We start from the raw sequence: 27,700 nt of genomic DNA on the forward strand, positions 1-27,700 counted from the left end.
TATTTGCATATTCCAGTAGACTCATAATAAGACTGCAGGCTAAATCCTTCTTAATCCATTAACATCAATAAAAAAATAATAAATTCCTTGGACCCATATGCTCTCCGAGCTTGCCTAAGTGCAATTCTGAAGAATGTTTTAAATTGATCAAAGTCAGTTTGCATAAACAGGGTAAACATTAATGATCAGCCAGTTTAACCCTTAAGATCTCAGGCTTATTACACACTAAGGCTTATTATTCAGTAACATCAGGGACTTCAATACAAACTGATTGAGCTATTCCTAGGTTATAGAAGTGTATAATAAAACTTAAAACTTTGTGCCTAAAGGTGGGGCCTGACCTTTTAAGGGGTTACATTGTGAAAAGGTTTGAGTAGTTAGGTTCTCTACTCATAAGGAGTTCTATAGCCAATTCTGATTAGATCTATTAAACAGCCATAAAAGGCCATAAAAAGCATGAACTTGATGAGAAACTGAACAGTTTTGTGATGAGTAGAGAAACCTTAGATCTGGAGTCTTGTTGAGATTGTTCTAGCATACACTGTATCTGCTTGGTCTGGCAGTTGTGGGCTGTAGGTTAGGGAACCAGCCCTGTGACTGGAAGGTCGCCGGTTCGATCCCCTCGACTGACAGTCCAAGACTGAAGTGCCCTTGAGCAAAGCACCTAATCCACAATTGCTCCCCAGGCGCAGTGGATAGGGCTGCCCATTGCCCCCTAGTGTGTGTATTCACTAGTGTGCGTGCATGTGGGTGTTTCACTGCACAGATGGGTTAAATGTGGAGGTCTAATTCCACAGTGTGCAAACACAGTTGGCAAATGGTTTTAAATTCTAAAATTCAGTCCTGAAGCTGCTGATAAGATAAATTAGTCTAGGACTATGACAGGCTGGGAAAATCAGATGTATACACAAAGACAATCCATCCATCCATCCATCCATCCATTATCTAAGCCGCTTCTCCGTCAGGGTCGCGGGGGGGCGCTGGAGCCTATCCCAGCAGTCTTCGGGCGGAAGGCAGGATACACCCTGGACAGGTCGCCAGTCCATCGCAGGGCAGACAGACAGACACAGACAGTCACTCACACCTAGGGGCAATTTAGCATGTCCAATTGGCCTGACTGCATGTCTTTGGACTGTGGGAGGAAACCGGAGGAAACCCACGCAGACACGGGGAGAACATGCAAACTCCACACAGAGAGGACCGCCCGGCCGGGGAATCGAACCCAGGCCCTCCTTACTGTGAGGCAACAGCGCTACCCACCACGCCACCGTGCCGCCCACAAAGACAATGATCAGAGATATAGTTATGTTTTAGTTTGAAGAAAGTCCAGTAAATAATGTTCAGTATTACTCATCTTCTATCTGTGGAATCAAGAATTATTTCATTCCATGTGTGAATATTTAACTGATGTGTACCTGAATATCTGTCTTATGACATCTAATTGTAATCATTTTAAATGTAATTTTCTCTGATAACTGGTGTATCTGTAGCTTGTACAGTAGTACGCCAGTTTAAAAACTCCCAGTCAGTTGAATTCTTGAATTTCTAGGTGAAAATAGTGAACATACACCTATGCAAAGAGCACACTTAAATATGGCATCTTTCTGCTAATTTTAGTGCACAACTTTTACATATTTGCTGGGATTAACCAAATAAATAAGATAAAATATAAAAAGGTGCCATAATTCTACACCATATTTAAGCAAATATTAGGCTGTATTTTAGGTTTTATTTTTCTCAACATGTTAAAAATCCAGCAAGGAAACAGTAACTGTGCTTTAAAATGTATTTTTATATTTGTTTTTGTTTTCAAATCACCACAAAGTTTGGTATATGCTTGCATGTGTTCTTGTATGTATGATTTTTAAATTGCATTATTCTGTTCTATTCAGTTATTGGACACGAATGGGCTCGTGTTAACAGAAAAGAAATGAAAGCAGCAGACTGTTGTATTTCTGCAGTATTAAACAAAGCTGTGACCTTCAATATACCGAACACCTCAAACCAAAAAACAACACCGAAATGTTTTTATAAATCATTTTTATTTGTGTACGATTCCTCCAAAAATGCTAAGTTGAACTTAGTTTTGTTAATATGACACTTTTTACAGTGATTTAACAGATCGTGTACTATGTGACATGCAAACAAAAAAAAATATTCCATCTGAGCTCAAACTATACATTCTCCAAAACGCATACCCTGCATCAGAAAAGTTTGTCTTTTTTTTATCTTAGCTTAACACCTTTCAACTTTATCATAGTCACATATGACAAAAATAATCAGTACAGTACACTACAGCATTCAGATTGAATGAAGGAAAGTATGTGTTGATGGTCAGTTATCATTTCAACATATTAATGTAGAAAAATGGAGTGGGATATTTGTTTAATTTTGAAATCTTATCAGGAAAGCTGTTCCACAAAGCTATTTTGCATGTAATGTTTTGTGCAGTGATACATTTGATGCATAAAATGTAGTTTTACATAGACAATAATTCCTGGAAAAAAAACAGCAATACCTGCTTTGTCTTTGCTAAACGTGGCATCTCAGGTTACTTTAAAATGTTGCTTTTTTCCAAGACCATTAAGAAGGTAGTTGGTACCAGGCTTTCAAAGTACGATCAATACACATTTTTAAGTGGTATTTACACATGCATGGAAAAAACTGGTGCCTTACGACAATAATGCATTTTAAATTTGATGACACAGCCTTGTTTGATACGATAAAGTTGAAAGGTTAGTTGAATTATATGCAATTTTAAACAGAATGATGCATTATTCTGCTAATCCCACCAGTAATACCCTTAAGTGCATGACTAAATCAACATTAAGCAGTAAACATTAACACATGTATTCTACTCATACGTCACATGTCCAGTTATATTTTATAATTGCTTTTTCGAGAAATAACATTCCAAAGTGATTTTAGAGTCCAAGCCTTAAATACACTGTTTTACTCTTTATCAGAAATGCAGTGAGAAATAAAGTTATTTCCCTGATTGAACTTATAGGTCCCTGGCAACAGAAACTGATTCAAATATCCAACGTTTGAACTTTACTTCATTTCTGTACTGCCAGAAATCGCTGTCAACAACGTAAATAAAGTTACTAAGAGAATTTGATGTTTTCTCTCAGTTTTCTCTTAGTACACTGCCAAAAAATGCTATGTTGACCAGTGAAGTCATCTTAAATCAAGCCAATGTACCTAATATGAGATCATGGGATTGTTGTAAGAGTATTACTTTCCCTAACAGGTAAATGTCCCTCTATTGCGCAATGTTGCCTCAGGGTAACAAACTCATTTTCATTTTTCAGTAACATGATACATTATTAAATGCAATAAAATGCTTTATGATAAAAAGCTTGCACTTTGCCACATTATCTCTTTGTGGGCATTTTAAACAATGTTCTGGCATGTTGATGCTGGAATGTGCACATTTCTAGATAATTTCTCCCAGACTAGATAATACTAGATAATTTCTCACAGAAAAGGCCGTTTTTCCTCATTTTAATTCATCTCAATATATGATTTACATCTGCTGGAATTCATGCTTTTATCATTCAGTGTCTTATTAATTATTTTTATGTTATGAGCAATTGCTTAAACTGCTTAAAAGATTGTTGCCTAGAAGCAACAGTGAGTGACAGTGCAATCAATATAGCCAGACGCAAGTGAAGTGCCAATCATGCAGTCACTTAAGAGTTCTCATTTATAATAATTTTTTAATTTGTGATCATTTATGTGTTTATCTAGTGTGTTTAGTATTGAATGTGTTTGCAATATTAGTGACTTAAAGCCTAATCATTTTTATCATCTAGCAGTATGTTCTAATATTTTCATCAGTTTTGTAATGTTTTAGCATTGAATGTTAATCTATGCAGGAAATTGGAAAAAAAATTGTATACATAATCTGTTTTGTTTCAAATATTTAGATTTAAAAATCATGTTTTTCATTTGACACTAACTTTTCTTTCCATTGTTGCACAATGTTGCCTTAAGGCAACATAACCCAAAAGGACTCCCACAAACATTATATATACATTTTTTAGTTTAGTTTTTTTTTTCTTTCCAACCAATGCAATACAGTCATATATACAATGTCATGAGCAAAATATTCCTTAGCAAGTAAAGTAACAATCTTGTAATATTCTTACAAAAATCTTATGATTAAATATATTAGAAATATTGACTAGATTTAAGATGGTTTCTCATTATAAGTGAGCATTGTAGCAGTGTACCTGTGTACAAACATTCAAACGAAGAGATCTGAAAGTATTTGGCTGACCTGAAGAGTGTGGATGCTGAGGTTGTATAATGTCTCTATGCTGAGAGGGCATGTTGAGCAGTACTCAAATGTCAGAAACACGGTGTTATGCACAGCCTGTCCCTTTGTGCGTGTACGGAGAAAAGCAGTTAGAAAAAGAGCAGCTATGGCCTGAAGTTAAATCGTCTCCTTAATCCGTCCCAATTGACATTTCTGTTAATCTGTAATTTATTGGCTTTGTTGGGCCACAAGCTTCAGCTCCTTTGTGCAGACGATAATGAACACTGGTGTGAGGCAAAACAGCTGATTCATTCAAACTAATGTTTTAGTTTACATAATGTGCATCAAAAACAAATTGGAGAATTATTTATTTTACTGTGGGAGAAAATGCACAGGCAAAAAACTGAGACAAATATTTCAGACCCTCCCTTCCTGCGGACTCGGTCTAATTCTCCTCTGTAAAACAAAGAAGTTAACGATAGTAACATCAGAACACCATGGTGCCGTGGCAGTGGAATATTTCCCCCTGTGGAAATGTGCTGATAATAGCCCTTAGCACAGGAAGATCCTACGGTGTTTGCCTTGGAACATGACAAAGAGGACAGCCGACAGACACTAACGCTTTTCATTGTGGGCAGATGAGCTAATGAACGATATTTGGCATTGAACAGTCAGTGAAAGAGCAAACATCGTCATATCCAGTACTGTGAAAAGACCACCCTTCATTTATTTACTGTCCATTAAGCACAAGCTATTATTTTTTTCAACTGATATTTCTCAGAGGATTATGTAAAATATAAATAATTAATTCATTAATACAGAAATAAAGGAAGAAGAGAAACGAGTGGGCTTAAAAATATATATATTAAATAACAAAGAGAAAATGGACCTGGTAGACCACCACTGTCACCATCAGATAAACAAAACTTAAAGCTTTCATCTTTGAGAGAGAGGAGGAAATCAAGCTCCACTCTTGTTTCAGATCTGAAAGAATCCTCAGGTTTTTCTGTCCCTTCATCCACGGTGAGAGGACAACTCTATGCTACCAGTATGAAAGGATGTGTAGATGTCAAGCCATTACTGAGCAAAGCAACTCGACCAAAGAATCCAGACCTCAACATCACTAAGTGTGTGTGGGATTACTTGGAATGTAAGAAGCGGAAAATCCAACCGACTTCTAAGACTGAACTTTGGACGTGTGGAAAAATATCCCTGCAGATTTCTTTGAAAAACTGAAAGTGAGTCACCTGAAAAGAATAGAAGCTTAACCAGCTTAATGGCCATTTTGAGTGAAAATAAATCAAATGAAGGGTGGTCCCTGACTTTTGCACTGCACTGTATAGTGTTTTGAATGCACTGTAGTTTACTACATGTGACCTGTTAGGCCTGAATTTGAAGCGATGAAGTCTACATGTGATAAAAATAATGATGGCTAGAGATATCTGAGCTGGACTGTCTTCACTGGTGAATATTCATATCAATGCAGCTGTTAATCCATGCAAAAAAATGCGAAAGCTCGCACAAATCAACTGGTTTTAGATGCCAAATGTTTTAATAGAGGAAGACTCATGCCCACTCAGTCCTACATAACCAATACATCAACATTTTAAAATATCAGTCTTCAGATATTTTGAATAAACCTTCAGAAAGTTACTGTGAATATCAGATCCTTGAAGTCAGAAGCAAAGACAGATCAACACAGCCCTTCGGTTGATTAGTAAGTAATGTTAGCTTCACACAGAATAGGAATGCCATTTGCAAACATGATAAATATGTAAAGACGTCACAAAGGCGTTAGATCTGATAGTGTGAGATGTATGAAATATTCAATGTGCTCCTGTAATTGTCATTTCAATTGGAATGTGAAGTCTAGAAGAGATGTACGACTCAGGTTGCAGCCTGAATGACTAAAAATTCCATTTCCAAATGTGAAGTCTACAAAATGTACTTTACAAATATAAAACGTGATCATCTATGACCATGAAGCTTGATAAAAATGTAGATTTAGACGTTTTCATTCAACAACACCTGATTTTTGTTCCAGAAGTCCACACGCCCTGCTGTTCAGAGCTAAGCAATCTTAACTATAGAACTGGAATACAGGCAGTGGCCTTAATGCAGGGACCAATTCATTCATAACAACTGAAACCGACCTTTCAATTGACCAAATGAGCAGCTTCTGTTGCAGGGACAGTGACACGTAAACAGCACAGAACCTAGTACATAGCGTTTTGGTATTAGACTGCATGCATGTCAGACGTTAGGAGCCTCCCCAGCCAGACCGCACTGACCCCGAGACGATGAGACTTTGAGTTGTGCACATTAGAACATTATGAAACAGCCACAGCATCAACATAGTACATGAACTAACGACGTTTTACATTACAAACGAGCACAGACATGGACACACTTACACATAGAACTCGTAATACATACAGAAGACGTCAACAATGGCTTTTTCGCATGTTTTCTTTATAGAAATGTTTGCATATATACCTAAGTATATACACAGGTTCACATATATAATGGAAGAGAATAAAGACACATAAGCTAGGTAGATAGGATCCACGAACCTCTACATCTTTACAGGAAACAAATGCATGACTAAAAGGTGAATTACCTATATATTATTTTCATTAATTATTGCAGTCTAAACAATATGGCTTTAACTAGTGAAAAAACTTTCAGCACTAGAAAAAAAGTTTACATCGTTTACTATCATCCTATTAGAAATAGAAAACTCACCTGGCGTATTTGACCTAAAGCTATTTCTAATGTTTCATATTCACTTTTAACATATTTTGATGCTTAAGAAGCCAATTGAATGGTCATAAAGGACTTTATGTAAATTGGGTTGCATCAAGTTTTCAAAAACTCACTTTACGTTTTTACACCTATATAATTGCTAAAAATATCTACTGTCTTTCCTTTGTCACCTATCGATAAAGGGTGTATATAATATTCATCATGCATTACTAAACCCACGATTTCTTGACCTGATGAGTATTATTTTTTCATGTAAATACTCATTTTACCATGTAAATATAACCTCCCAAAAAGTGTTTTGTTTATTATCTAAGTTTCAACTCAAAATAAATAGTAACATAAAAGGTTTCGGACTTTGATACGTTTCCGGCCACATTAATCAAACTAGGCCAGCTTTTTTAACCATACTTTTTTACCATACTTCAAATTAAATCAGCTTCTATGGTAGAAATAAACAGCAGTTGATGGAAGAGATACTCAGACTTTGAATGGGAAAACTGAGTAACACTGTAATGAAGGTCAGGTGTCATAAGGTTACACGACACCTACATAAGTTAGCTAGATCTACTAAGTTCTACTACTTGGGAATGATGCTTCATAATAGTGTCATAAATGGAACAAATGTCAATCACAATTAAGGCCCAATGCAATGTGATCATTTACTTAACAGGTCATCTTATGTCATCTTGCACTTACTCGCATAAGCTGGTCATATAAACTTAAATCTTGTTTCATAAGCCTTCACATAAGGTGGTATCCCAGTAGTATTACTGAGAACATTACTTGGTTATGTTTGGATAGGTGAGCTGTTGTAGATCCTTTAGTAAATTAAAACCACAAACAAAAAGCAACTGATCAAAATTAGACTAACAAAGTAACAAATATACCATTCATAGAAATCAAGATATGATCCTGATATTGGGGAGCTAGATTGTGAAACGCTATCTCTACTTGCAGCTTGCTGTCAGTTCTCTGGTCACAGCAAACAGCAAAACCAGTCCTGAAGACCTAATGTTCAAATCAAATCAGATTTTATCACTCTCTCTTTGGTCTGTTGGTTTCTTGATGCAAACTGAAACTCAATATCTGTTATCAACTGGTATCAACTGTTGGGAAATTTGAGCCTGGTCAGTGCTTCAGAAAAAAAAAAAAAAAAACATGGGCAAAGATCTGAGATAGAAAAAAAACAGGAAAGGCATTTTACACAGCAAAGCAGTGGCACCTGCAAAGGCACTTGCAAAGAGCCTTTTCTTGAAAATGGGTGCATCAAAAGCAGGCCAATTACGGATCTGTTTGGAGGTAACAGACTAACACTGTTGAACAGCCATTACTGCAGAAATGAACTGCAGTGCGTTGGTCATTGGTCCCATTATTTTCTTCATATATAATTATAAACTGAAGGCAAGATTGAGGAGTTTCTCCTCCAGCAGTGATTAGCGTTGATTGTCTTTGGGGAAAGGTTACCAGCTTTGAACAAATTAACTTATTTTCTGAAAATCTAGCTCCCTTCAGTGCATCAGTCTGGGTGACTATTAATGCATGTGTAATAGATATATATTATATTTTTAAGAATTTTGAGAAAATTACCTTCGTAGAAACAATTTGGCCCTATAAATCATTTGTTATGTCAAATGTGGCAGTGCTTTTAACCCAATGCAAACTCAGACACTATACTCTCCTAAAATCTTTTTGCTGGCAGGACTAATGCGAAGTACGATCATATTCTCTCATGCGCAAAAACAAATGAAAAGACAATTATTTTAAAAAAGGGAAGAAGAGTATACAATAAGAGTATCACAAAGAAATGAGAACTGTCAGACTGCATACAGTTTTAGCATTCAGGTCGTCTGGAATGGCATAACAACTCAGACAATCATCTCTTGGGACTATTATGAGCAGTGCATCATCATATCATCTATGACTACAACAAACCCACATAAGTCACTGTTTTGTAGGGGCTTCACCACTCCATTCAAAACAAGACAGAACTTGACCTCTTGCATCCCACAGAGAGACATTTGCAGTCCTTTTTTTAATCAGAAAAAAAGAAAGAAATCAAAAAAACTTCCATGAGTAGGAAGTGAATGGAAGGCAGCATGCTAAATTTGCTGTTGTAAATTGCCCTCAATGAATTTGTCAAGTTTCAGAGTTTGAGAAAAAAGACCAATCTAAACACACACCTTATCCCAGTGCCAGACTTCAATAGTGTCAACCGTATGGAATGTATACCTTGACGTTGTTCCCTTTATTATTAGGGCCTGACCACTGAATACTGATGGCCTACAAAAAAAGCATGAGGCCATGGTTGTGCATATAAGTTAACTTTAACTAATAGAAAGACCTCTAAAGTGTAAACAATTTGAACCTGAATGGCAGTGAAAAGACCAGACCTTGTAGGGGTATGAACTGTTTTCATCCGTAGAAAGAAAAGCTAAGACTTTGTCAAGGCAGTGAAGAAGCCTCCCACAGTTTGGCAAAATACCCGCAATCCCTACTCCCAAATTACAACTATTCTCTTCCCCTCTGACCCCATGAAAAAAAATGCCCACCATCCCCAGGACAAAGTCTTGTGTCCATTACTTTTTAAACATGTCCTGCAGAGGTCCAGGCAGGAATTTGAGAACGGTGTCTAAAATGCTCTCCTCGTCCTCGTCGTCATCGTCCCCGCACCCTGCTGGGATGGCCTTTTTAGGGCGGGTCAGTGAGCCCTCACAGGCTTGCTCCATAGCTGCTTTCTCTTCAGCCTCCTTCTCCTCTTTCTTCTTCAGTCCATACTACAGAACACAGGGGATTCACACAACAAGCAAAAATAGCTATTCAAGGAGCAATGTTTGCATGTGTTCATAGAATTGCTTTGTAAAGTGAGTGTACAACATTGTACATAACGACAAATATGTGAAATATTTCTTTGAAATATTCATGTATATCCCTTCACTTGACATCAACAAGTACAAACTCAACTCACATTCCATTTTAACAGGTACCACTGTTACTAAAAGGTTACAGATTTTTGGGTATAGCTCTACCTTTGAAAATGTGTCTGGAACTATGCAGTGTTACATACACTCTATGGCCAAAAGTATGTGGGTGCACCTCCAAAATATTAGCACCATCCACTGCTAACGGATGTAAAAAAATTAAGCAATCTCAACAGACAAGCACTGACAGTAGAATGTGTCGTACTGAAGAGCTCAGTAACTTTAAAAGCACTGTTGTCTGATGCCAACTGTGCCACAAGTCAGTTTGTGAATTTTTTGTCTTGCTAGATCTGCCCCAGACAACTGTAAATGCTATTATTGTGAAATGGAGCTTAAAGCAAACAGCTCAGCCACAAAGCGGGGCCGCCAATTGCTAAAGCACATTAAAATCACTTATTTTCTGTTTCATCACCACTACAGAGTCCTAAACTGCCCCATGACTGCTCCCTAAATATTGCAATTAAGAGCCTCAAATACATTTTAATCATGACCTCCAGATTGTTCTGTAATGCTAACTGATGAACCACAGACAGTACTAATCAGCTCGAACGTGATGTAACAGCTCTGTTGGATCTGAACAGAAGTGTAGATGAGGTTAAATTCTCTAACGATTTGTGAATATGTGGTCTTCATATATGCACAACTGTTGGGGAATCCTAGTCAAGTTGCATGTTTTGTTGGTTTTGTAAGTGAAAATAAGTACATGCTCTACAAAAGGACATAAAATGTAGCCTGTGCAAAAGTTATGGCATATTTTACACTCTATTTTTTATATTTTTCCAGTATGTTAAACTCACCAAGTAAATATATTTTGTGCAGAAGAAATAAAATTTTTAGGTTCCATATAGAGACCGTGTTTATTCATTTTCACTAAAAAATATGTCATTTGACCGAGATGGTCAAACTTTTGCATTTCATGACAAATTGACTAAAAAAAACACCCAAAATGACTTACAGTAATAGCTTGTGACATTAATGTACTGGGGCTGCAACAAACGACTAATTTGATAGTCGAATAATCGGTCGATTACTGAAGTGAATAATCGATTATTCGGATTATGAATCACTACATTACCAAATAACTTTTATGTAGCTTTTAGCTTCAGGTTGTTTTATGCATTTGCTAACTAACAGTAAAGACAATAAAGATGAATAAAATTCAGTGATTGACTGTTTAAAGAACTTTTCTGCTAATACAAAAGATAAAAAAAATAAAACTCCAATGTATTTTTCCTCTCAATGTTTATAACCATGGACGTGCAAAGTAGCAGCAACAAAATATAACAACACGGAATCCATTTTCCTTTAACCAAGTAAATAAAAAGAATAAATCTAAATTTAAATGTTACAGTTTAACAGTGTTTTGTGCAGTCTGCTGTCTGTCTACACTCCGCTGAAACTAAATAGGGTTAGTGAATTTGACCGCACCGGCGGCCTCAACGCTAAGACGACGACGCGGCGTTCAAAAGTGTGAACGTTTTCCGGGACGTGGACAGGGTCGCTGTGAACAATAGTCACTTGCTTCTCTGTTTCAGCTCCATTAACCACACCAGAGAACCTGCATGTCGAAACAGAAAGTGTTTCAGCTCGGCTCACAACATGAAGCACGGCTTTTAACATTAGCATTAGTTAGCTAACTCGCTCGCTAGCACAACTATCACCGCGTCCCAAACCACACACTTATGTACTTCACATACTACACTAATGAGTGTACTTCTGTTTGAATATGCGCTATTATTACACACTGTTTAGTGAGCTAGTATGCGGTTTGGGACGGGGCGTGACGACATCTTATCGAGATATCTTCTTCACCCAGTGATGAGTTCCCTTTTCAGTTTCTCCAACATGGAGGATGTGCCTTCATGCCAGCTAAGACTGGCAACCATTTTTCGGAGTTTAGCTGCCACACTTTGACGGATTCTGTTCTTGAGGCAGCCATCGCGCTGTTGTTAACTCTCCAGTGACCAGTAATGTCAGAAAGACGCGTAATGACGTCACCAACTAATCGACTACTAAATTAGTTGCCAACTAATTTGGTCGTCGATTTTAGTCGAATAATCGTTGCACCCCTACAATGTACACATAAACAGTTTTTTTAAATTCACTGTTCAGACGATATCGTAAAAGTTTCAGCTTGAGGGTGTGGTGTGTCATCATTTTGCAGGGCTTTGTGGGTAACAGGCGAAGCTCACCTTATCTCGAATGGTCTGTCTGACCTTTTCCCTCTCTGCCTCCATACGAGCGTGTTTGGCCTTCCTCTCCTCCTCTTGTTGCCTCAGTGCCTCTTGCCTCTCCTCTTCCTTTTTTTGGGCATCTGGATCTTTCTCTTCTTCTCCACCTAACATCTTTCCCATGTCTTTGGTGGCCCCTGTAGGACAGAGTCAAAAGCCAGCTTATCATCAGGTGTTTTTTTAAGAAAGCTGTAACATTTTTTTTTAAGAGATTGAAAACAGCACAACAAAACAAAAATTGGCAACTGCTGTTCACATCATGTAAATGTGACAAACAGAACCACAGAAATGGGTTTAAATAACTTGCACAAAATAAAATGTATTAATGTATTAGCTCATATTAAAGTCATGAGCATTTTTTTCCTGTGTCCTAGAAATCTTTTTCTAAATTGGTAACAAATTTATGATATCAAATCTGGGAGTATGTGTGTTTCATACCTGTTTCCTTTAATAACCTTCATCTACAGCAAGTAACTTGGGGCCAAATGCCTCATCAGGTTCTTAACACAAATGCTACGAAGTTCCTAAGATTTTTTTTAAATGCAGTTCTCATAAAAACCCATATATTCTCTTAAGAAAATCTTTATTTTCTTTATTCTGTTCGTATAAGGGTTATAGGTTAGTTGTCATGTTTTTTTTTCATGTGGACTATTAATACCATGTTACATTTTACACATTATTAATAATAATACCACATTTCTGTTAACCAGTTATTTAGTTAAATGGCCTTTAAATGGCTGGGACCTACCAGCAACCCCAAAGTTTTATTACACACTTCTACAACCTAAGAATAGTTCAGCCACTAAAAAAAGGCACCCTTTGCTTTTATAAGACACCACTGGAATCCACCCACATCTTTACTTATAAAGACGCAGAATGGTCAGACCAACTCTTGAAAGTAAAAAGTCTATTTATTGTTCTCTGTCTCTAGATAGGGTTCTTGCCCTCTGTCTCTCAAACGGTTACTGAATGTTGATCAATAGTTATACTAACTTAGTGCAAAAAAATGGTCAACTGCACATTAACAAGAATCTGACTGGATACTGACCCATTTGTTATTTTCTGATTGGACATTATTTACAATGAAAAAATTGACAGAAATATTTATTATTTCATATCATAGATAGTTTTCCATAACTTTTTTTTTCTAAACATGGCTGTTATGCTGGTGCATATTGGAACACTGGATATTGGAACATTGCTGTGAGGATTTGATTACATACAGCCCCAAGAGCATTAGCGAGGTCTGGTATCAATGTTGGATTATTAGTTCTGGATCACACCAACTCATCCCAAAGGTTCAGATGGAGCTTGAGCACACCAGAGAAATTATACAAGATAATAAAAATTCAACCAACTACTAAGACTGAACTATGGTGGTGCAGATTACTTTAAAAAAACTGAAAGCGAGTGTCCTGAAAAGAATGGACGGTGTAATAAAGGCAAAACCTAACTAAACCTGATATTATATTTAGTTGTTGAACCTTGATTATCTGGTAAATGCATGTAATTGTTTTTATGGCTCTTCAAAATGGAACATTTTGAATGGAAATCAAATAAATAATTGTCTGTTGCAAAACACTAATCTAGATCTTCAACCAACACCTAATTAGCAGAGGTACAGTTAAGTGATACTTTTTTAATCCCACAAATGGGAAAATTCCACCTCCGCATTTAACCCATCCATGAAGTGAAACACCACATATGCACTAGTGAATACACACACACTAGGGGGCAGGGAGCACACTTGCCAAGAACAGTGGGCAGCCCTATCCACAGTGCCCGGGGAGCAATTGGCGGTTAGGTGTCTTGCTCAAGGACACCTTAGTCATGGACTGTCAGCACTGGGGATCGGATCAGCAACGTTGCAGTCACAGGGCCAGTTCCCTAACCACCAGCCCACAACTGCCCCAAGCCCACAACTTGACAGTTAAGAAGTCAGATCAAGTGCACTTGACAATCACTGCCTTTGTTTTTTAAATTACTGCATTATTAGTTGTGTTTCATTATCTCTACAAACAAGTGGAGAAAGTTCTGTTTTTGAAATCTGAATATTAATTATAATTTTATACCGGCATATATTACATACCACTACACCTTTGAAACCCATCCTCAGTGTTAATGACCTGAGTTTAATTACTTTCACATGCCTCCCAAGGCATTCAGGGGCAAAGGACTGCCAGTGGACTCTTTAATTGGCAAATGTGTGCATGGGACACCTTGGGCTGACAGATTAGCACTCAGCTGAGTTCTAACTGCAGGTACCTCCACAGCCTGTAGAGGATAGGTAGTGAAGGTCGTTCAGAATCTTGGGCCTGGGCCACTCCTCCCAGCGTTCCTAATAGATAATTAACTAGCCAGCTCAGCAGTCCACTTTCTGCTAACTGGATTTGTACGCCTGAGCTTTTCTGACATTACACATGAACTCAAGGTCATTAATACTGCCTCTTCATCCTCAGTTGAATGGTGTGGTACAGTAATATACCAGTCTGGGGTCTCAAAGGATAGTCCCTGGACAAGATTAAATTCTGGCTTTTTTATTTGCAAATTTGAAAAGATTCTGTGTTACTTGTTTTGGGAGAGATCTGCAATCTAAAGTCTTCTTCAACAACAATATAACAGCACTTCTAGTAAGAAATATGTAGGCCTTTTCATTTATTCCAGTCACTTTTAAAGCCATACCGAGATTAGTTAACATAACAAAAGAAGAGCTTTTCTTCTCTATCAGATTGTGCATGGCTTTACATCAAAGCACTGCAGAAATAACAGACTGTGGTGATGGATGGGCGACCAAATCCCGTGACTTATCGTTCAGCGGTGGTTGGAGCTAAATTCATATATCTGGGAAAAAAACCCTAATTCTTGTTGATATGCAAATCATCAGGGCTCCCTAAATTAACATGTTAATTAGGTTCTTAGTGTTCTTTGATAAAAGACTAATAAAATAGGTCACTCATTACCTCCACTTCAGCATCTGTACAAAAGTTAGGGGCTTTAACACAGTAAGGGTTACGGTGCTTCTTTTTTTTTCTGTAATCTACTTCAATAAATCACCAGGATCTGCTGTTCAACCAGTTGGTTTTGTGAGTAGGTTGCAGTTAAACATTTAGTCTATTGCCCCTTAAAGCTGAGATATATGATCTCTAAAGTAGGGCTGTAGTCTACAAAGCTGATTAGTAATCAAAGTCATTTTGACAGTACCAGAGACATTATAAAGGAAGAGCCTGGTCACTGTTTCAAATATGAATGGTTTGAAAGTTTGTAAAGCTCAACATGGCATCTGCTTATAGGGATAGTCTTGCCCTTCACATATTTTGTGTGTCATTTGAGACAAATGCTATAAACCATTTATTTCAGATTTTACCAGTAACTTCGAACATGTTTTTAAATTGGTAACCTGGACTTCAGTTTTATCATTTTTAGTTTCTCACCAGTCAAAAAGATAGACTGCCTGGCAGTGTTGTCAGAATGGCCACATAGGAGTTAGACTTTCCTAAAATGACTTTGGTGCAATGCAATGCGCTACAGGACGTTTAGGAAGTGATATGGCGTATATTGCGCTTATTGCACAAAGCAACCAGAGCTAGTTAACCATGTAAAACCCCAGGCTCTTTACATACTAAGGCTTATTACTCTGTAACTACAGGTTATTCTTAGGTCACAGAGGTGTGTAATAAAACTTTGGGCCTGCCGGTGGGCCCTGGCCATTTAAGAGGTTCATAGGAAGCCTGACTACTTACAATTCCTCCCATTATACTAAGAACATACTGCAAAACACTGTTCTTGCAGTTTCTCAAAGGATGGAGGTGAACTGAGCTAAATGGTTAAAGGTTAAAAATTTAACATATATTTAGCCATTTATGCAGAAATCATCTGTAATTTTAGAAGGAAAAGGATGTGTTAGAATGAAAAAGAATATGGAATGAAAATCTACCAGTATCTTTCCTTTTTTCTTTTGCAAAAGGTTTTGGGCAGTAGAACGCTAGCTACTGAGCACTGACTGGTTGAGTGAAGCAGCTCACACTCACTGATGTTATGAACATATATAAAGCACTGTCACAGCAGACTTTGAATATTTGTCATTGTGTGTTGCAAAAACAAGTGTATTTACTGTATAAAACTGATTGAGCATTTACAAACTACAGCTTTACACAAAGCTCCATTAAACTCATTCATTTTGGAATCGCTTAGGATCGTCCTCTAGCGCCTGACAAGCCTGTAAGCCAGGTCTCCTCACTCACGAAGGAATTTGAATAATGGAGGTGTTGTGACTGGAGCATAGGCAGCGGTATTAAAGAAGGTATAATAGTTTGATGGATCCATTAATTAAATAAAAGTCAATAGATTAAATGATTACAGAAATAATTTTGAGCTGCAGCCCCACCTGAATATCTTTCTTACCAAAAATGTTATTGATGCCTTTATTGCAAAGTGCACTATTAACAGGGTTGGGATAGCTACTGAAAAATTAGTAGTTAGCTACTTTGTAGCTACTTTCCTGAAGTTTGTAGCTAGCTAAATTTTTGGCTACTTTTTAGCGACTTTCAAAGTTGTCAGAATATTTGTTTGTGAATCTCCAACTGACACACCAAACAAGCCCAGCTGACAGTGTGAACAAGACGCTGCATTTAATCCTGGGCTAGAAAGAAACATACAATTGAAAAGCTGCAAAAAAAAGACCACCAAAAAGTGTAACCAACAATCAAATTTACACACCCAAAGGCGTGATATCCAACAAAAATTAAGACTAAAGTCAAAGTCAATCGTTCCAGGTTTTTCCTAACTAAAATCAACAAAAATAACTGAATACAAACCAGAGAATTTTGTGCAAAACATTGTCAACTGTTGAAATAAAACTGGTCTAATTGAAACATTTCAGCAAGATTCACAGATCAGTAACACTGACGTGGTGGTGGTGTGTTAGTGTGTGTTGTGCTGGTCTGAGTGGATCAGTCACAGCAGTGCTGTTGGGAGTTTTTAAACACCTCATTGTTACTGCAGGACTGAGAACAGTCCACCAACCAAAAACATCCAGCCAGCAGCGTCCTGTGACCGCTGATGAAGGACTAGATGATGATTAGCTCATACTGTACAGCAAGAGATGAGCTGCCGTCTCTGGCTTTGCATCTACAGAGTGAACCGACAACGCAAGGTGCGTCTAATAGAGTGGACAGTGAGTGGACACAGTGTTTAAGTAAATGGTCTATAACGCATAACGGCTAATTCACCCTTTAACGTTGAAGACGCACAGACTGCTGGACACACAGCAACGCAGACAACGAAAGGGAAAAGAGAGAGAAGACGAACACCGGTCATTTGGAGATGAACGGACATATTTACATTTATAAATCACTCTGGTTTGCTGACACGTTTAATCTGCAGCAACTCGCGAAACTTCAGTCAGCTTCTCTTTCCCCTGCTTTTCGTTCGAATTCTCCTGTTCCAACTTAAATGGCGCAGCAGGACAATCTGGCGCCTCAGGCACAATTTAAGGTGGAACGGGACAAACGAAAGAGAAACTGAAGAATGAGAAGCGACTTCAACCTCTTAAAAAGTCAAACACTGAGAGACATTTTTACAATAAACTCGCGGAGAAATTTCCTGAGAAACGAGAAAAGCGGCTACAGCTGAGCTGAAGGTTAAAGCAGAGCAGAGCAAGTATGGGTTTATATTTTCAGGCTGCGCCATCAGCACATACTGAGACATACTTACAGCCACGACGGTGAAACGGACAGAAATGCCGTGTTTCCCAAGGTGGTTTTATTTTTGTTGAAAGGACAAAATGGCTCTTAACATTTCGGTTGTGACCCCTGAGTTTAGCCTACTAGTAAGGGGTGATCGGCGCGAGGGGCGAGCGCGTGCCCGTTTGCTCGAGCTGTCCGCGGCTCAGTCATTACTGCACGGTCGCCACCGGCCACTCGCTCTCGACCGCGCTCTGTGCTTCACGGTCTGTGGTTCGCTATGGCTACACAAACATTTGTAGGTGCTACTAGCTACTAAAATTTATAGCTAACTACAAAAGGTAGCGCGCGACTTAGCCTCTCCCCCATCCCTGACTATTACTCACTACCACTCAGGCACTAGTGAATCAGACAATACACGTTCATGTATCTTTAGTTTGCAATACTCAGAACACCAGTCACTGGGTATGAGATGCCGAAGATGCTCAACAAATCCTGACTGATAGCCACAGATCTAAAAGCTAATGAACACGTGGTGCTAGCTAGTACTTAGGGATTTTTGATGTACTGACCTCAGCTGATCGCCAAACTTTCTCATTTGTTAAAGGAATAATTCAGTTGAAGAATTAGCTAGTTAGCAGGAAAACAGCCCACCCGTAAGTTTCCACTCCAAAGTACTTATAGTCTTTTAAAAATGCACTCCCACCTTTAAGATACATCAGGAGGGGCATTCCCTAGCCTTTACACCACAAATACATGCTTTATAGACTAGTGCAGCACCACTGCGAGACAAATCAGCATGTTTACAAAAGATGGGTAGTAAGGCAGGCATTTTTTATTTCGACAAGAGTGCCCGTTTACTGTTTTCTAGCTCTTGCTAAAGCTTTCTATTGATTACTAGCTATCTATATGTCAGAGACATCAAAATGCCTGTATGTACTTGTGCTGTAGGTAGTTGAGGACCACTGGCCTGTACAGTTTTAGTCTTTTAATTATTCTTTGTAAGGACTGTCTCACTAAACACTTTCACACATATTTAGGGTTTTTTCCAGTCTGCTGAACAAGTAGGAGGCCAGAAGGCTGGGCTGGTGACTCCAAAGGAGCTGCTGAAATGTTATATTCTCCTGAATAATTTGTAAAGGATGTGGAAGTTTGATGAGAAGAAGTGTTCTGAATAATGAATGACCTTCATGGATAAATCATGCTCCACCACCATTAAGGTGAGCAGAAGTGCAGACACATTTGCTCAAAGAAACACATCAAGCACAGTGACAAAGGCTACAGATTTTATAAGAGCCCAGTATCCAGCGTGAGTTCTGAGGTCAGATTTTACAGTGTCCTGTTCCGTCAGGGTGTAGTCGACTTGTGTATGTGGTAATATAGTAATGCAGGCATGTATGTAATGCTAAAAAATTATTCCTATTTTCTTAATATCTAAAGAGACTATAACTGCATTTTCCTTTAAGGGTTCCAGTGATGACATTTATGTGGGAATGAAACAGGTTTTTGTTACTTTATCTTAAAGATATGTGTCCAAAGGTTTGTAGACATCTGCTTATCCAATGTTTCTTCTAAAATAAAGGGTATTAATAATGAGTTTGTACCCCTTCGCTGCAGTCACAGTCTATGGTCTTCTGGGAAGACTAGATGTTGGAATATTACTGTGAAGAGTTGATTGCATCCAGCCATAAGAGCATTAGTGAGGTCAGGCAGTGATGTTGACTGATTAGTTTTGGATTGCAAACATCACTCTAGCTCATCCCAAAGTTATTAAATGGAGCTCCATCACTCCAGAGAAGGCAGTTGCACTGCTTTATGGCTCAGTGATGGTGGGCTTTATAGCCCTCTAGCTGACACCATCATGGTTACCATGTCCAATGCCAAGTGAGGCTCAAGCCTGGTCTTGGAGATCTACCACCCTGGAGAGGAGTCTGGCCTTAGGCTCATATGTGGGTCCTCCAGCATCCCATTCTGCTCTCAGTCCTTTGCTATGGAGATAATAGAAGCTGCATGTATGCAACTTATCTTTGTGCCATGCAGTGGGTTATTTAAAATTGGTTTTAAGTTTAAAAACAAAAATTGCTGATTTCTTTCCGCTGCATTTTGAATCTGAATGCAATGTGTGGTTTCTGAATGCTTTTAGCTGACTTGCCAACTAACAACCATCCCTGCTGTAAAGCTTGGCAGCATTCATTTATAATGTTTCTCTTCAGAAGTCAATAGGGCACTAGTGAGGATAGAAGAGATGATTTTCCCAAAGAAAGCGTGCTGGCCTCTGCTATAGAACCGAAACTGGAATAGAAGTTTACCCATCAACACAATAATGACCCCATTCATGCTAGAAAGCAGCAGTGGGCTGGTGCTTTGACCTGAATCTCACTGAGAGTTGAAAAGCACCGTATTCCAACATAGTCCTGTAGAACAAATTTGCTAACTGTGGGTTTAAAACATTGCCAGATAATTTGGCAATACTTCACTATTAGTGTTTTCTGCAGCCAGTGAATCTGTTCCATTGTAAGACGCAATACATAAAAGATCATCATGTCATCAGAATGGCTCTCAAGAAGCTGCCACATCTGGCCCATTTGAGGGAATTGGAAGGTGGGGAATACATTATCTTTAGTCACTCAGCTGAAGAAACCAAACGGAAAAATTGATATAAGTGACTCATTGACCAAAACGTGTCCTCTAAAGTCACAAAATCTATAGTCCGTACATAAACATGCCTGCAACCACAACATGTGTAAAGCACAGTCAATATAACAGTCAGCATCCTCTGTGGGTACATGCTGTGTCTGTTTAATATATATGTGATTCATTTTCCTTCATGTTTGTTTTGATTTCTTGTCTTAAAGGCTGAATTCCAGAGTCATAATTGATCACAGTGGGTTGACAGGAACCAGTGGCTGAAATGTCTGAGACACAAATAGAGCATTTATTTACCGAACAAAATGACCAGTGAACATACACTTTTCTTCAGTGTTCATATATGTAATGTTGATGAAGGAAAATAGTGGTACATCTTAAAAAAAATTACGTGCCATGAATATATTCTGAAAGTAAAAGAGCCAAAATATTATCTTACAATGACTGTAAAACTGTCTCGCGCATTAGGTAATGTGGTACATAACCATTTTATGTAATAACTTTCTGTGAGGGAGCTCTTCTGATGTCTGGTTCCTAAGATCACCACTGTGAACAATTCTAACTCCACATCAAATTTGAAAAAGAGATCACATTACACCAGGTCTTAAATCCCTTCATTGGTTCCCCAATGGCTCTTGTTTTTAATGAGCTCACATCAAATCACTCTGAATGACTTAATTTACAGCTTGATGACTAAACTGTACAGAACATCTGACAACTGGAACACATTGGTAGAATTCCCCTTTGTCTTGTTACATACTATTTTACCTAAACATTAATAAAGGTTACATCTTGAATACCATGTATAAAAGAGGACACACCTTAAAATCCACAGTATCACAGACTAACACAGTTGACAGGTCACAGATCAATTCTGGGTCTGTATTGCACATGAAAGCCTAAAACTGGCACATGCTGTGTTTGGAGCTGTATTTCCAAAAACATTACAACTGTTTTATTCAACCACTTGTATTAAATATTTAATCAATGATAGTAGAGCAACAGCAGTGACCACTAAACGATTGTATTCTTGATCCAGACACGCCTTTTTAACAAACATTTGGAAAGAAAAGAGAGCATATGACTTCAAGTATTTTCGGGGGACATTTCATCATGTGATGCAGGTCATTTGATATTGGCACAAAACATTTCATATTAAGAGGGTTTTATTTCAATCCTGTGAATGGCCAGACACACCTTAAGAATGAACTTAAGAATAACTCAATTTGCATGTTTATTTATGTAATTACTCAGCGATGAGACTTTATCCAGTGAATTTAAGAGTTTATCTCAAAATAAATACTTAATATTTTTGTAGTAAATGCTTATTTGCTAAGATTGTCTTCTAACAAATCGAGAATATTTATAGGTCATTTATAGGTCATTTTTATGTTATCAATCAAACAGGTGAAAAATAGTTTAGGTTGTCAGTCTTATTTTATACAAAATAGGTTATATCTCCACAGACATGACATATACCCAGTACCCAGTCTTACAGATTACAGAATTACTGGTAATGTTATATAATCCAAAGTAATAATATATACAGGGTTGAGTGTTAACATGGTGTAAGAGTCTGTCTGTTCATGTTGAAGGTCTGAGCTTATCTGCTGGGACCTCTGGAAATAGCTTGCTGCCTTTTACTTAAACAAATGAATACCTAACAATCTGTATGGTTGTAAAGAAACAACAAAGCAGTTTTTAAGCCAAATCTCTCAAAAATCTTGTATCACTATACATGTGATTTGCAAAGGCGATATCCGTAAAAAGTCTTACACTTACCCCCCAGTGCTTGCTTCATTACAAAATTCATGATGACGTTTGATATCTGGCCTTCTTAAAGCTAGAGAGAATGGTGCATGTAGTCTGTCTGTAGTCCCAACTGTGTCAGTCCACCACAGCGTGTTTTATCGTGTGCTTGACAATACAGCTTTCACGTCTGTTGGGAAAAAGAGAAAGAAATGATAAGAAGCTGGTAGATGCACGCCTACATCAGGGGAGGGGACTGTAAAACCAAACATATTCTCCAACAGCAGTTATTCTCAGTAAAGATTATTTAGCACTGTTGAAATGCATATATAAATGCATGTTCAAAAACAATTTTTTTGCTCTAAACATGATCTTTATTTCAATTTAATGATAAAGAAGAACACTCTCGTTCTCTCGTTCTCTTGCTCTCTCTCTCATATATGTATGTATATATAATATATATATATATATATATATGTGTGTGTGTGTGTGTGTGTGTGTATATATATATATATGTATATATATATTATATTTCATTATTTGCAGTTATGTGATGTTGTCAGAGGAAAACCTCGTATCTCCATTTTTGACATTTTAAAAAATTTTGTCATAATTTGAAAATGCCTGTTGTCCTTAACATTGTATGTAAATTTCATGATGAATGGACTAAAAGAAATGACTTAAAATGACTCAGAAAAATGTCTGGTTCCATTGACTTACATTGAAAGTAAAGCAGGTTTTTTCCTTCTTCTGTAAATTTACCATTTTGGAGATACGAGGTTTTCTTCCAGCAAGAGTGATATGAGTGTTGACATACTCCAAATATCTAATATATTTTGGACATCTTTCAAAATTCATTTATTAATGAATTAAGAACCTTTCTTAATCATTTAAAGTGAATTTCACTAATCTTTCAACACTGCAGCAGAATTCAGTTGCTGAGATGTAAACAGAGATTTTATGTAAAATAAAAGTTCTAGAGCAATATACCCACACTCATTTTATTACACTGGTGGTGATAGGTGTTCTATTTACTATCCAGAACCACTAGTGCACCAACACATGTCCTCTGAATTTTTTATGTAATGATAATAGTGGTTAAGTATTAAATCAGCAAATCACAGTAAATTGGTCAATCAGAGGAAAATACACAGATGTTTGGTTCCCATCAGAACTGTTGTGAACAATTCTGACTTAATTGTTTTCTCTAGAACACAATATTTCACATCAAACTGCTCTGAATGACTTTGTTTATATCTTAATGGTTATTTCTACAGATATTTAGATAAATCAGTGGAGTGTTTTGTTAAGCACAAACCTAACATTGCACACCACAGAATTACATCAGAAACTATGATATAAGCTTTATAAACGGATGAACTGTGATATATTTACTTGCTTATGTTTAAGGACGAGCTGACAGTAATAGGTTACTACACTTTGGACAAGTCATGCATGAGCTTTTAGTGTTAGATAATGTTAATGGACTCAAAAGCAAACAGTTGGGAGCATTGCTAGGCTTCCATGTAGAGCATTTTGTTGGGAATCAAATCCATTATGTTGTTTCGCGGTGTACTTAGCGCACCATTATCATTATGCTTATTAAGCAAACCCAAGCTCCGCAGGCTACTCCTGGAGAGCCACCAAGTTGGTGACTAGGTTTCCTTAGCAGCAAGGCATGATATGGAAAAGGGAATTGCAGGAAGTAACGCTTCTAGGACACTTCTGTAGCCAGGAATTGTATACATACATTATTTGTCCACTTGTGTTATTCATTGAAGCTAAGAAAATGAGCACAGTATCACAAAGAACTGTAAACTCATTACAGTTGATCACAGATAATACTGGACAATGCACAGCAATATGAATGTTGACCTGTAGTACAACTGTAAATATAGCAACGACTTTGCTCAGTCATAGTCTTGTAATGATTAGATAGAATGTACTGAGTGAGATAACTCAACATTCAGTTGGTATCTGGCCTTGCCAGGACCTTTTTCACTAATCTGTGGCGAGCTCAGAGTGTTAAAGCCGGAAACTTCACACAACCCCAAAGAGAGATCACATTACAACAGCCCTTAAATCCCTTCATTGGCTTCCCAATGGCTCTTGATTTTGATGGACCCATATAAAACAAATCAGCTTCTGTTTTCAGCTTCTCTGGAAATAAAAACTTAGCTTTTCTGTTTGCTTGGAAGTGTATATTGTAAATACACACGCACGTTAGCAACCACCTGGGATACCATAGCAACAGCCAAGCAAGCCTATAACAACAGCTACGTCAAGCCAACTAAAAAGTTAAAGAATGAAATTTCCCCTTCTCGTTTAAGTGCATGTTCTTTTTACTTTATTTACAGTATTTTCTTTTCTTTCTATATTACTTTCCCTGAAAAGCACTCTGTAAACATGTTTTAAAAATGGTGCTATATAAATAAAGTGTGTTGTTGTTGTAGTATCTTTTTCATTTTTGCCATTATAAATTATATAACTGTGAATTGGCAAGGTCATTCTTGCCATGTTTTGGAGCAAAGAACTGGCATCTGAGGCACTTAGAGCAGCTTGCATCAACAGATGTCTGATAAACCATTGCTAACCTGAAATCTCCCCTGCCTTCTCTCTCTGTCCTGTGCCCTGTGCTCAAACTCTGTTCTGTTTCTACCTTTCAGAGGAGTCTTACTCTGATATTGGGATCCAGGATTGTCCACTTTACATCTCTGCTATGTCGTAAGGCTGCTTTGCTCGTTGCACCAAGACATGCCAAGGAAACTATTAAGCCACTTTTGATCAGAACAGCTTTGTTATATTGCCACTGATTATCAAAGATGAGTCCCATGCTTCTCAGAAGGTTCATTTCCAAACATTCTCCCCTATTGTCTTTGTAAATGAAGCATCTAAGAGGCATAAGCTTAATCTTGGCTGGAACATTACTTATATCAATGGAGCAAAGGGGAACCCTGCCAATCAGAGCGTAACCAAACGGCACTCGTGTGGAGAGCGTATGGCACTGCTGGGACTTGTTGGAACGGAGGTCCCAGCAGGTTACTGTTTCATTCTGGAAATACATCATCGTGTCTCTTATCTTAGTTTGCCCTGAGCACTTCAGTACAGCAGTGATGACAACAAGTTCGTGTTAAACTTGCAAAGGACCACATATATTAAAAAGGGAAGTTCACTGGTTTTACAAAATCTTTGCATAATTAAACTGTTGACATGTAAACAAAGTCATTTAGTGTGTTTTAATAGGAGATGGTTTGTTGTAGATAAACTTACCGGTGCTGATCTCTTTACAGTAGTGCTAATAGGTTGTGATGTGTGAAACCCAAATATAGTCAGTTTATTCACTGTCCAAAATGACCTGGAAACCTGCACATCTTCTGAGTTTTTTATTTAATGTTGATGATAAAATTATAGTAATTCATATCAAATTTCATTCAGTACTATTTTTCCTTACATCCTGCATGTATCCTCTCCACCATGCATGTAGTCAGAACCTCATTTGAAAACTATAATAAACAATGTCATGCATGTGTAGTTGTTTCATGCAATAACTTTCAGTTACGTAGCTGTTGGAGGAATGAAATGCTTCAAATGCCTGGTTCCTATCACCACCACTCCAAACAGTTCCAACTCAGTGCATTTTTCTAGAATGGAGCATTTCACATCATTTGACTTGGTATGCATACATGGCCATCAAGTCTGAACCGGGCTTAAACTCAAGGGTATTAATGATTTAATTTGACCATAAGTTCAAAAATCTAAAGTAGTGTGTGGTACATTATAGTTTGATTTTCTTAATGTGGATTGAACCTCTAGTGTATTTTTAATGAAGAGCTGAAGAGAATCTTATAAATCGTATAAAAGATTTGTTTGTTGAGCTACACATAATATCTTAAGCACAGAAGAACAAAAGCAGCACTTTTCTTCCTGCAGCTATTAGTGAGTTTTGTTCCTTATGCAACTTCCATTTCAGTGGCAAACCACCCTGATGTAGTAGAAAACTCCGGGGAGCCCAATTTCACTGCATAAATCAACATATATACATGGAACAAAGTACTGATGGCAAATAGAGTCAAAGCACTCAATTTCAGCCCTTCATTCCTGCTTTTTTGCTTGGTGCACTCAAAATCATGATGGATTCTGGAAGTCTAAGGAAATCAATATAAAATGAAATTAAAAGGTGACATGCCAATCAATTTATTAACTACATTAAACTCCCTAATTTATGAATAAAGTAAATGAATACAATGAAATTGTGAAACATAAGAATATCACACAGAATATCATTTTTAATGGCTCTCCAAGCTGTCTGTATAAGATTATAAAAATGGTCATATAGTGTTAGTGCATTATCTGTGCTTGTTTGTGGCATACCGGTGTTAAGGTTATGATGAAACTCATACCTGTGAAAGAATTTCATCTAGTATCCTGCTCACAAGTACACTACAGGTATTTTTACACCTTGCTACACTGTACTCTCTTTCATGCTGGTTACAAGCAGTTTTTGAACGGATGCATCAATGACTTTGTGTAAATCAAATACGTACGTTTTTGGTGCCAATCTATTTTGAAGAGGATTTCCATTCTACATCCCTAAAAATACATGTTGACATGTTGATCCACATATGGAGGTTCGACTAGAGGTTCTATATCTCTAGAATACAAAGTATGTGGCGTGTATAGTGGGGTCCAAAAGTCAGAGACTGGAAAAAACATTTGAGAAATTTCAAAAACATAAATAAAAGATTGTTATATTATAATAAATACAGAATTTACAGAAGAAATATTGAAAATTCTGCACTATTTCTATATCACTGTTCAGATTTAAGCTAATTTGTGTTGCTGACCATGTTAAGGCCTTTATACAAAAAGGTCAGATTTGAAAAAATGATTCCTTCCATTGAAAATCATGTTCACTCTCTGGTGATTCTGGTCTACACATCTGAGGCTTTGGTCACTATTAGTCTACCAATACTGTCCTCCAGACTGCTTCCACAGCTAGCCAGTTCACAGGCCAAGCGAATTTATTCTTGTGGCGGGATGGTGATCAATTACAGTAGCTGGTCTTGATAGAGGGTAAGGTGGCCTGGTTCCATTATTTTTTAGAACAAAATGATACACCCAACATAACATAACACACCATGTTAAAGGCCTATAACAAATTAGTATGACTCAAATCATTTTTATCCTATAGCCTGTGAACAGCTTCTAAAAAAAGACATCTCATTTTCCACAGCTTGAAGGACAAAGTCGCTACAGAATATCTCATAGAAAATGATTCTTTGTCAGTTTAATACTAGAGACATGACGAGGTTCTTTTAGTGTCATGAAATAGATGCTGGTAATATCCTTCAGTCAGTTTAGGAATGTGGGTTCTAAAGTGTGAGG

At 37.5% G+C, this 27,700-nt stretch overlaps 1 protein-coding gene across 1 annotated transcript in view; it reads right to left on the minus strand.

The window, feature by feature from the left end:
- Nucleotides 1-2,023: 2,023 nt before the first annotated feature.
- Nucleotides 2,024-27,700, minus strand: part of cplx2 (complexin 2) — a 41,134-nt gene continuing 15,457 nt past the window's right edge. Inside the window, exons 2-4 of the mRNA XM_017690054.2 lie at nucleotides 22,349-22,505; nucleotides 12,201-12,376; nucleotides 2,024-9,804 (exon numbers count right to left, since the gene is read on the minus strand). Of these exons, the coding sequence (XP_017545543.1) occupies nucleotides 9,607-9,804; nucleotides 12,201-12,376; nucleotides 22,349-22,379 (405 nt within the window). The 5' untranslated portion in view covers nucleotides 22,380-22,505 and the 3' untranslated portion in view covers nucleotides 2,024-9,606. The remainder of the gene's footprint in view (nucleotides 9,805-12,200; nucleotides 12,377-22,348; nucleotides 22,506-27,700) is intronic.

The sequence above is a fragment of the Pygocentrus nattereri genome, chromosome 8, assembly GCF_015220715.1.
Source record: "Pygocentrus nattereri isolate fPygNat1 chromosome 8, fPygNat1.pri, whole genome shotgun sequence".
Lineage (NCBI taxonomy): Eukaryota > Metazoa > Chordata > Actinopteri > Characiformes > Serrasalmidae > Pygocentrus > Pygocentrus nattereri.